Consider the following 12,116-nt stretch of genomic DNA (forward strand, 5'->3'; position numbering starts at 1 on the left):
GAGCCCCTTGACACGCACGTTCCCAGGGGAGGTCCATGTCGTGCCTTCTTGTTTCAGCTCTCATAAGGTAAAGCGTCCTTTTCACAATCTGTTTAGTGCCAGGGTGGGGTTTTGGGTTTTTTGGTTTTTGGGGGTTTTTTTGCATTTTTGTACTTAAAAAAAATAAAAAAACCGATTTCACTCTTTAAAATGATCCCCAAGGATAGTGCCAACATGCCGTCTAGTGTTCCTTAGTGCAAGAAGGCTGGGATGTACCTTGGAGAGCAAATAACATGCATGCTAGATAAGTTTCACTCCACTGTGAGTTACAGCGCTGCTGGCTGTGAGTTCATTGTTAATGAACCAATAATATAGTTAAATAAGCTGTCTTTAAACAGAAACACACATCAAACAAGATTATGTATTGATAAAAATGTTGTGACCAGAGACTCACAGAGAGCTAACCCTGAATTTCTCCTAGGAGCAGCGGCTCAGTATTTGCTAATTGAGTATTCTCAGCAACTTTACAGAACCTAATTACCACAAATAATGAAAATAGATGGTATAGGTTTCTAGATTACAAGGACTAGAGACTGTGCCTCTAGCTCAAATGTTCGTTCCTATGTGAGTTAGTATAAGTGCACTGCTCTGGCAAACAGACTCCAAAATCCATAACAGTTCGAATACAGCAGGTGTTTATTTCTTGTTCATGTATCGGTTTTGAACTGGTGAAGGAGTCAACCCGGTGACCCTCTTCCACTTGGGTCTGCAGGAATGCACGTGGACGGACACAGCCATCATAATACGTGGCACTCCAGGGTACCCGGGCATTATCCTCACTTGGCCCAAAGGGGAAAGGAACATGTACGAGTGCACCTGAGATGTTCTGATGGGCCGGACCTGGAAGTGGCACCCATGGCTCCTGCTCACATTCCCCCAGCTAGATCTCCATCACATGACCATGCTTAGCTGCAACGGAGTCTGGGAAATGTAGTCTAGCTGACAACCAGGAAGAAGAAAACAAGATTGCCCTGACTTCAGGCAGTCTCTGCCGCAGTTTGTTTTAAGGATTCATAGGAAGTCATGTTCCTACTAAGACCTGTGACTGCCCCAGGAAGATTAATAATTTGCTCCCTCCCCCCTCAATTCTTCTTTAAATATTTGCTCAGAGTTTATTTTGAGGTGAAGCTACAATCTGTGTGAAGGTAGGGAGGAAGGGAGTTGTACCTTGACCTGAGGAAATCTTGCCCAAACCCTTGCTCTGGTTCCCAAGCCGCCTCCAGATCTGACGAAGATTCCCCAGCCCCTCCCTAGGGCTGCCTGGAAGTGCAGCATTTTCCTAATCCTCCTGCCAGCCAGAGCCCTTGGGTGTGATGCAGCCCGAAGGCCGAGGGAGGGCCCTCGGGCCCCCATGGGGAGCCGCCTCTGGGACCAGCAAGCCCACACCCTCAGAGAGAGGGAGCCACAGACGATGCCCGGCTCCCTCTGAGGAGTGCTGAGCCTGGCAGCTCCCAGAGGCAAGTGGTAGGTGAAGCCTGAGCCAGACGCCACTTGACTGTCTGGGCCCCTTCCCACCCTGTGAGACCAACCGTGAGGAACCTGAGCAGAGCGGCAGTGTGTGAGAGGGCCTCTTCGATAAGAGAGGCCTGAGCAAGAGTGGCGAATGGAGGGACCTCATCTCAGACCCATGTCCTAAGAAGAAGGCAGCCTCTCTTTGTGCCTTGGAAGCATTTGTAAGAGATCCTGTAGCCACGGGCCGCCTACAAGGCCTCCTCAGCTTACACCCCCACATCCTCTAGCTGGAGTAAAAAGCAACACAGCCAGGTGATATCCCACCAAAAAAGCACTACAGACATTGTTTTCCCTCTTGTATCTCGCCTGGGTGCCCAAAGAAAGAATCCTGTCCTATAAACAAGGAGATTTCTGGGGTCTGGAAAGGATCCCTTAAAGAAAAACCTAGGAATAATAATGGTATATTGAATACCAGCCCCTGTGGAAAATATTTGACAGGAGTTGCTGTACTGAATTCTCACAATAACCCGTGAGGTAGGTGTTCTAATCCACGTGAAGAAACTAAGGCTCAAAAGAGCTAAGGAACTTGCCCACGTTCACGCAGCTAGAGAGAGGCTGAGTCAGGACCTTCTGTGTCACTGCTAAGCCTCTCTCTTAACCCCCAAGCTCTGTGGCTGACAAAGTTGGTCACTGGTGGGCGGGGGAACCCCTACCTGCTTACCGTCTTGCACCGCACCCTCCTCCTCACAGCCGAGGCCTGTCTCCCTTGCTAGAATCAGCCCCATGCTGCCCCCCCCCCCACCCAAGCAGAGTGGCCCCATCACCTCTACACATTCCCCGGACTCTGCTCCTTCTCTCCAGTAGCTTTCCGGCCTCCCCACAGCATGAACCCCATCCTGGAGTACCCGGTAATTCCCAGGCACTCTGTCGGAGTCCCCTGACCAGGTGCCTGACCTCCATTGTCAAAAGGGAGTGTCTCTAGGGTGTTAGAGGCAGCTTCGAGTGGCAGAGCTAACCACACGAATGTTCTCTCCTCTCCTAGCTCACTTCCCTTCAGGTGGCTCTTGGAGAGACTTGGGATTGTACCCATAGCTCAGGAACTATGGCTTCCCCTACCCTTCCCACAGGAGCTCCACAGGCAGTGTGATCCACCAGACAAAGAAGTTTGTTCTTAGGCCAGGAGTCTGGCCCAGGCTTTCGCCTGGCAGGCTGCCATCAGTGGCTCCTTGAGCAACACAGAGATGCGGCCTTAATCTTCACCTGTACAAACAGCCCATGTGAAGGAGCTGAGCCCTAGACAGCAGGAAAGAGCTGGGGTTTCTCTTGACCCTGCTGTTTGAGCTGGGATAACATCCCTCCCTTCTCTGAACCTTGGTTTTCCCCTTTTGTGGGTGGGATAGACTTCAAGGGTCTGCCAGTTCTAAAATTCTCTAGGGAAATAAGTAGCATTTTAAACCGTGGCTCCTTCCATGGCTTTCTGTGGGCAGGCTTGGTTGATGCCATTGATAGCTGTCTTGGCCTGTTCTCTCTGGGGACAGCCAACATGTCTGGCCTCATTTCAATCTTTTCCTTTTTTTTTTTTTTTCTTTTCTTTCTTTTTTTCAAGATTTATTTATCCATTTGAGAGAGAGAGAACCTCAAGCAGACTCCCTGCTGAGAGCAGAGCCTGATGCGGGGTTCGATCTCACGACCCTGAGATCATGACTTGAGCTGAAATCAAGAGGCGGAGGCTTAGTCGACTAGCCACCCAGGCACCTCAACTTTTTGGTTTTTTCTTAAACAAATCCTGTGGATTGGTGTGGGAGGGAAGCAAGGAAGATCTTGTGAAGGCTCCTCATTTAGGACATTTCTTCTTTACCTTCTCTCTAGGTGTTTTGGGAGGGGGCGGTTTGCATAGACCACGCCCTTATCAAATGTGTTGTTAAGCCATGGAGACTCACCTCAGTCTTTCTCCCACCACTTCCCCTTTCCAAGGCAGCGGCAGATTTGGCAGGGAAGGGTCGATTGGGTGTCACGGCGGGCTTCCCAGGAGCCTGGGTGGTGCCTCCCCACCTGGGTTGGATTGAATGACAATGTGGTTAAGAGATTTGCCAAAAATCACAGGGCTGGGGATGGCCCTCCCAGAGTGCGGGGATATGAAGAGCAGACCAAAGGGCACAGAGTCGAGTCCCAGAGCAGAAAGTGTCCACAGAGCCAAGGAGAGTGCCTGGGGCTCAGCTGAGTTTGCTCTGGGCCTGAGTCTGCCAACAGCTCCCCGTAGAACCAGTCGCCACACATCCCAGGACCTCAGTCTCCTCATCTGGGAAGCCAGCAGGTCTGGCTGTCTGAGGTCGATGGCTATTAAATGGACCTAGGTTGCCTTCCAACTTTGGGATTCTTTGCCCACTTTACAATTTAGGGGTCTAAAAATGCCCCCATGCCCTTTTCTGTTTGCGTGGAGTTCTGGGGCCGCACCAAACCTCACGTGCTGTGCCCAGAAACCCTCTCCTCCCATCTCCTACCCCAGCCATACCCTGCAAATGGCATTCAGACCCTTATGATCCTTTGACTTCAAGGGCAAGCAAAGAATATCCTCGAAAAGGGGATTCAATGCCTCCAAAGCCACCATGAGCCTTCTGGTGCGTGACTTTTACAACTTCTCTTCCTCCTTGGGACCAGAAAGCTTTATTTGACTGACATTCAAGCCCCCAAACTTCCATTTTGCCCAGAGCAACCCCAGGAGTCTTAACCTTGGGGAATTGCCCCCCCCCCAGCCTTTGCCAGACACTTGCAGGGAAGCGGGTGGGGTGCAGACGCGTCACACCCTCTGCCCTGTGACATTCTCATCCCCTCCACAGGGAATGTCGTCCCTGTCAGTGTCTAGGAGTCAAAACAAAGCTCCTTTTCCGTGTGCATTTTCTTCCTCAATGGCTTAGACAGTCAAGTCATCAGGAAGCATGGTCTAGTGCTCCAAGCTCCAGACAGACGGCCTGACCTCTGTCCTGGCTCCCTGAGTCTGGCCTTGGCCAGACATGACACCCCCTCGACTGTTTTCTCATCTGCAAAACAACTCGGGCCTCCCTCAGCCTCCCTCCTTCCTCCCTCCTCAAGAAGCCTCCCTCCTCCAGCAGCAGCCCCGCTCCAGCTCCGGCTAGGAGAGAGGGAATCCATCATCGTAGGGCAGGCACAGCACAGCAGAGAATGAGAAAAGGGTTCATTGCCCAGGGCGGTGAGAGAGGGGGAGACATCTCAGGGACTACCTTTCCCCTCTTCATCTTCTCCACTCCCCTGGCCCTGAGATGGAGGGTCTGTGCTCTGGACTGCCCTGCACTCAGGCTGGTTCCCTTTGCAAAGGAACAGCCTGACGGGCAGATAAGCAGAGGGCCCCATTGTGGATGGCTGCTGGGGGTCCCTGGGGATCCTTCACACCTTCCTCAGAAAGGTGCTTCCTTCGCTTCGGTTTCCCTTCCTGCCCCCACCCCTTAACTAAGCAGGCTGTTTCCTCTGCCCCACCCCCTCACTGCTGGGTCATTCTGCCTTCCTCGGGCTGCTGCCTGACTCCTCTCTGCTGCCTGAGGTTGCGGCAGCCTCTCTTCTGCTACGTATGAGCTCTGATCTCATACCTGTCTTTAAATAAGACCCTGGCCTGACCGTGAAGGAATACCTGTCTCCGCATGTGGCTGGCATGACAAGTGTTTTGGAGCTGAGAAGCATGAGGTCAGGCCTTGAGGTTGCTGAAGTTGGGCCCCTAGACTGACCCTCCGCCAGGCCTCCGGAGAGGATTTTCATCGAGTCCTTAATCTACCTCCCCCCACAACAGCCACACCCCCAACATGGACACCTGTGGGGTCGGTTGGAAATATCCCTGGCTCTCCTGCTACCAGATAAGGAAAACTTCTCTTGCCCTTCATCACTGATAGGAGGCATGGAAGTTCATCCTTAGGGGGAGGGAAGGTGAATAGGTGCCAGGGCAGAGAAGTCCTAGGACTTGACGAGGCAGCCATCTTTGTTACCCACCCCAAAGTAAACCACTGTACACAGTTTCATGGGCCCTCGGGTAAGGTCAACGAGAATGGTTCTCAACAGCACTGGGGGGTCCAGACGATTAAATGGGAATCTCTAGGGGTGGGATCCAGACAGCGCTAACTTTGAGAGGCGCTGATCTAAAACAGTGTCTCATTTGGCAGTTTGGGAAGCAAGAGCCAAGAAAGAGGAAGTGACTTGCCCAAAGTTAAATGGCCAGTTGGGACAGAGCCCTGACCTGAGTGCACCTTTAAATTTATAACTCTTCCCATCATGGTTTTCCCTCTGGTTGCTTTATGAGAGAGGAACTTAATTTCAGGTACACATTAAAATTATTTGGGAAACTTTAAAAATATATGATGGTAGGCTTCCTCCTGAAATTCTGATTTGATTGCTCTGGAGTATGGCCTGGGTATACCTATTTTTTGAGGTTCCTTGAACAATTCTAATAGGTAGTCATGATGGAGAGAAGTCCTGCCTTAAAGGTGAAACTCAGAAAAAGAGAAAGAGAGGAGGAGGGAGAAAGAGAGAGAGAAGGGAAGAAAGTATTGCTGTGAAGGTCAGGAAAGGAAAAATGTTCCTGTAGGAGGAATCTTGCAATCTGTCAAAATCAATGATGGATCTTGAAGGAGAAATGGATGTAGATACTTAGAAGTGGTAAAAAGCCTTCCCAAGGGAGGTCTGAGCAGAGTCCCACGGGAGCAGAGGCCCACAGAAAGGGCTCTGGGAGATGTAACAGCCCATATTGGACAAACAGGTCAATTGGACCAGAGCATGGGAGACCCTGAATGCCACACACAGGAGTGTGGACTGAATTGTCTAGTCCACACATCAGAGTCCCCAAGGCCCTGTTGAAACAGATCGCTGGGCTGCGCTCTCACGGCTCCGATTCTGTGGTCCTGGGCTGGGGCCGGGAGCTCGCATTTCTAACAGGTGTCCAAGTGTGGCTACTGCTGGTCCCCTGCAGACACTTGACGAGCCCCTGTGCTAGGCCAAGGGAAGTCACCGAAGGTTTTGGCTCTTGGCTCACCTGGAGACTGCGTTCTAAGACAGAAACATTGGTCTGGTGCAAGGAGAGGAAACAGGAAGTCCAGAGCAGCCCGGAAGTGAATGCACGGTTTCTAGCAGAAGTAGCCTGTGAGATCCTGAGGTGTCCCGAACCTGGGGACCAACTAGATTTGGAGGAAGTAGAAACGGAGTCCAGGGTGAGTGGGTTTTGGAGTCTATAAACAGCCAAAACAATGACGGTGCAATTCCCCGAGCAGAGGAGACAGGAGGAGGGGCAGGTGTGGGGCAGCTGGAATTGAAACACAGCCCCCTGATTCAAGCTCCCTGCAAACCCATGACCTCTGACGCAGGCCTAGGGCCTGCCAAAGTAAAGACGACTTGGCCCTGCTCCCATAAAAGTTACTGCTTCTCCTCTAAAACTCCGACCCTCCTGGGGGGGGGGGCAGAGCCAGGGTGACCCTCACCCACCACACAGAGTTTGGGGCTCGCCTCCCTTTTCGTGGGCTGGAGGAGGGGAAGCCAGCGCTGTGTCTCTTCAGGTCAAATCTGGGAGGCAAAGTCATCAAGCTTGTTAAGTACTCATGCTAAAATTCGGTTTGTTCCAACCCTCACCTTTCTTTTCTGTCTGCTTTCACGTTCACAAAATGTGTTCCCCGAAGTGGTCAGTGACTCTCAGTCTTTTTTTTTTTTTTTTAAGATTTTATTTATTTATTTGACAGAGAGAGAGACAGCCAGCTAGAGAGGGAACACAGGCAGGGGAGTGGGAGAGGAAGAAGCAGGCTCATAGCAGAGGAGCCCGATGTGGGGCTCGATCCCATAACGCCGGGATCACGCCCTGAGCCGAAGGCAGACGCCCAACCGCTGTGCCACCCAGGCACCCCAGTGACTCTCAGTCTTGGCCACACATCAGACTCATGTGGGGAGCTTTAAAAATGCCTTCTGCCCAGGCTGCATCCCACACCAGGTGAAACAGCACCTCTGGAGAGGGACCCAGGCCCCAGCATGTTCTCAAGCTCACTGACTGATTCAAAAGTGCAACCAGGACTGAGAACTGGGCCCTGCCGGGTGTGCAGAGGTGGCCTCCAAATAGCGTATTTATGAAAATGACACTTCCTCCCTAAGGAAATGGTTTGAATGTGTCTAGTATCACCCCACTATCTCCGGCTGCCTCTTCCCACACATGGAAACTGGTCAAAGGACAGGCCGGCCTTTCTGACCCACAGGCCTGCAGTGCAGGCTCGGGGCAGAGGCTGTTTACCATGACTGTGGTTTATGGAGCTGGAGGCCATGGCCTGGAAGGGAGAGGCTTGAACGCCCAAAGTCCGAGCAGGCCTTCACTCGAGGAGGCTGGCTCAAAGCGGGGTGTGGTGGGGAGGGATGTGGCAAGCTTCAGAGCCAAACCCACAGGGAGGCTCTGAGGACCTGAGAAACCCCAGGGGAGGAAGAGTGGGTGTGGGCGGTGGGAGGTGTTCTGTGTGGATCTGGGCAACCCCCACGGCTGCCCTTTAGGCACAGGTGACGGTGCGGAAGCCAGGAGAGGGCCAAGGGACAGGGTCCTGGCTGCTGGTCGTCCTCCCTGACTCAGAGGCCTAGAGGCAGAGAGGGCGAGGAAGCTCATGGGGGAAGGATTAACTCTTGGGGCCACTGGGATTTGGGAGTCCTCGAAGCTTATCAATTTGGGGGGTTGGGGAAGGATCTTTAAGAATACAAAATGACAAGTATGCTACCAAGTACAGGGCCTTGGAAGGAGCCTGGGCGAATGAAGGGCCTGCCACGGACCTCTACCAGGTGCCCGTCAATCCACTCCGGTTCACATGCTGACGTGTTGTGATAGCACATTAACTTAGGTGTCTCGTTTCCAAATCCTGTCAGGCCTCCCAGCGTTGTGCCTGTGGGGCCCTGTAGGGGCTGCGATGTTTGGGACGCCTAACAGACCAGGGAGGCCAGCGGTCCATTTTATGTCTCAGGAAACAAAGAAGCGGAGAGGTATCCATGGTCAGTCACACAACACATCTGTGAGTGCACGGCGAACAAGGCCGTCCATGCCGGCCTCCACAGATGCGTGGCAGGACCTACTAAGTGTCAGGGCATGGCAAGCACCGCAGTGACCCACACATGGCCCTGGCTCTCAAAAATGACAAAACCTTGCCCTCAAGGATCTTGAACCATGGTGAGGAGGCCAACAGGGCAGGTAATTACAGTGTGAGGAGAGCAGGAAAGATGTGCGCGGGGCAGCCGCGAGCACGGGAGAGAGGGCGAGAGGTACCCGCCTCAGGCAGCAAGGGCAGGCTTCCCTGAAGGGCCACAGGAGAAGGGAACTGACAGAACTTGCCTCGCCCAGGAAATTTCCAGGCAAGGAGAGTTGTTCCTGCACTGCGAAGAGCGACAGCATTGACGAAGCACCTACTGTATACCAGGCCTTGGGTACAACATTACATGTACTAAGCCAGTGAGTCGCACATCCACCCCACCAGACGGATCCCAGCATTATCCCCATTTTACAGACAATGAGGCCCAGGGACGTTAGGAGCTTGCTCTCAATCTCACAGCTCCGTGTGGGTCTGAGTTTTAAACTCAGGAAGTCTGACTTCGGAGCCCATGTGGGCACAGAACTGTGAGGGGAGAGTCTGGAACATCCAGATGAGCTGGAAGACCTTCTGGCTCCAAGAGCAGCCTGACCAGCCTGGGGGTGGGACTGGGGTGCCGGCTTTATGCTGCAGAAAGTGTTCTAGACGTGGAGCCAAGAGACCACATCCCCACTGGCCTCCTTCACGGACTCAGGCAAATCCCTTTACTGCCCCGGGCCACACTGTCCTCCTCCAGAAAGTGGGCATCAATCATTCTTGCTCTGCTTGAGCCGCCCTATTTTTGTGAAATTCAAACAGCATATGGGATATGAAAAAAGGGTTCTCAAGCATTATCGACAGTACGACGGAAGCTTTAAAATGTCTGCCCCATTAACTGACAGCCCAGAAATCAAGGGCTACACCTTTTTGGCCTAAAGTGCTTTCCTTTGCCTTGGCAACAGGCCTCACAGCTCATGCATGTCCCATTTTCTCACTTCCACAGGACCCACCAAATCCTCCCCAAAGCCCAGCCTCAGTGCCACCTCCTCCAGGAAGCCCTCCTGAGCCTTTCTTCAGATCCCAAGCTGGAAATTACCTCTTCTTCCCCTGAAGGACTGCTGGCTCTCCCAGAGTCGCATCTCTTTCTACTTTTGATGGAGCTGCAGTCAGTTATGTACCCCGTGCCCCACTGACACCCCCAGCACAAGCTGCTGCGTCTTTGTTGAAGGATGGACAAACACAGGGAGCGAGTGCATGAGGGGCTGCGGCTCCACACAGAAGCCTGGGAAGACAGCGGCCTGGACCCACTGAAAGGGCAAGAGGGCCTAGTAGCGTGAGAGGGTCAGAGGCATGGAAGGCTGAGACAGCCGTTGGGATCCGACCCTTCTCCAGAGACACCCGGAGGAGTAAAGCACACGGACAGTGAGTGCATTCACCAACAACCAGGGGTACTTACTCTCCGCCAGTTGGCTAAGTGCTTTCCTGGCATGTCTCCTTTAATCCTCACAGCAAATCTGTCCACCCCAGCACAGGGCCTAGGACAGAGATGGTGCCCAGGAAATGCGTAAAAAGAAACAACAGAAGAGGGAACCAGTCAGGGGAAGGCCAAGTGACTTGCTTCAGGCCAGACAGTCAACAGGCAGCAAAGAGGAGAGCCAGGACCCTCGGGCATTCCTACTTCACACCGCTTATCAAAGAAAAGATGACAGGCTGTGGCACTGGGAGGGAAAAGCAGGTGTGCTGCGGGAGGGGCTTTCCTCTCCACTAGTAGGAGGAGCGGGGTGCAGCCTGAAAATCCAGGAGGAGTTCCCCAGCCCCCCAACAGCCGTCCTGCCCGGCCAGCCTTCCCCAGCCTGAAAAGAGTCTAGTGCCTGTCACTGGTTCCACCCCCTCCCACGCTCCCGGAATAGGGGTGATGGTTTCAGACTCCAAGGCCAGCAGAGTCCAACACACGAGGAAGGAGGAATGGAGCTTTCCTTGCCTGAGGCTTTTCCAGATGTTTCCTTATCAGGATTTCTTCGGGAAGGATCTGGGTCATCAGCTACCTTACAGGTGCCCAGCCTGACAGAAACCCTGTTTATTAAAAGGGATGGAGCAGACGTGGGTGTTCTGGGGTTGGTCCTCGTCTCCCGTGGCTCAGCCGGTTGGGAGAGGATAAGACACGAGACAGAGAGGGTGGGAAGGTGCAAGAGAAAACCCGTGGCCTTTGCCTGGGAGAGCAGGAGTGAAGCAGATCCTGTCTGACGGATCCCAGACCCCTCCACTGCCCCTGCTGACATTTGATAAATGCTTCCTGTGAAAATGTTTACCCAGGAGGAAATGGATCATGCTTCCCCTTCCTACCACGAGGGTGGGAAGAGGGGCCGCATTGGTCCCATAAATTCCAACAGCTGTCCATGCTCACCGCCTCACCTCCCTGGGTGCCCTGGAGGGGGTGAGACAAAGGTGCCAGACACAGACAGCGCTGACAGAAGGCAGGTATGCAGCCAGGAGGCCATGTCTGTGGAAACACATCCATGTCCATTTGTCATTTTTATCTCCCATTTTTTCCTCCATTTCTTTTAAATTAAGTTGCCATCTGTCCTTGTTTTATCCAGGAAGTCCTAAAGGGATCATCAGGAGTTGGCCCCTTTTCATTTTTCCCTGCTTGGGAGGTGACGTGATGGGCGGATCTAGCAACCTGTCACGACGGATCTTAAATCTTGGAAGCAGAGGTGTCCACAGGCCTGGAAAAACCATTTGCTTCGCCAGCAGTCAGGGTCTCTTGGTTGCGGTCTCCGCGCGCTGCCGTCTCACGAGAGGCGGCTGGAGGGATTGGACAGAGGGTGAGATCAGGAGTCAGGGCAGCCAGGTCGGTCCCGGGGTCCTCACTTACCAACTCTGTGACCCGGGGCAGGTCCCCTGAGCTCCGCAAGCCTGCATTCCCTGCCCTGGGAAATGGACACCATGATCTCACCTGCAGTAGTTTCCTGTGAAGGTCAAGTAAGGGCACACGTACAAATGCTTTGAAATGGTAAAATGATGCACTGTTTGGGGGTATTTTTAAGCCAAAGAACTTGGCCAAGTTGTCCTTCTCTAAAATGGGTACGGTAGGTTGCATTCAATAATAAAAGAAAAATTGGTATTGATTTGAAAATGTTTAAACTTCCTTAAGAAATGCATATTAAGGATTCTAGAATTAAAGAAAAGGATGGCAACATTCATATGTTCCCTCTTTTTCCATTGATTTTTTTCCTCCGTTGCTTTATTGGTATCTACGAGGGAATAAAGAAAGATATATTTTTAAAAATCTGGTATTAACAATGCTTGTGAGTACCCCATTCAACCCATGAGTATAATTTATTGAGTATAAATAAAATACTATGCTACAGATAGATAAATACAGTAAATATATACATCAATAAAATAGGTACAATATTCTCTGTATCTCACTTTCCTGAACATCAGGAGAACAGAAGAGATCATGTTTGCAAAGGTGTCCAAGAGCCCGGGTCATTTTCTCTTTCACCAACATTCAAACAATCAGAAAATGAAAAACACCCCCAAACT

At 52.2% G+C, this 12,116-nt stretch overlaps 1 protein-coding gene across 1 annotated transcript in view; it reads right to left on the bottom strand.

Annotated features, from left to right (window-relative positions):
- The window catches only part of LOC123802086 (uncharacterized), a 147,929-nt gene that overhangs the window by 58,549 nt on the left and 77,264 nt on the right, over window positions 1–12,116 (bottom strand). The window contains exon 6 of the mRNA XM_045812496.2: window positions 3,432–3,543. Within this exon, the coding sequence (XP_045668452.2) occupies window positions 3,432–3,543 (112 nt within the window). The remainder of the gene's footprint in view (window positions 1–3,431; window positions 3,544–12,116) is intronic.

This window comes from Ursus americanus, chromosome 4 (assembly GCF_024610735.1).
Source record: "Ursus americanus isolate L20-20 chromosome 4, mUrsAme1.1.p, whole genome shotgun sequence".
NCBI classification, from domain to species: Eukaryota; Metazoa; Chordata; class Mammalia; order Carnivora; family Ursidae; genus Ursus; species Ursus americanus.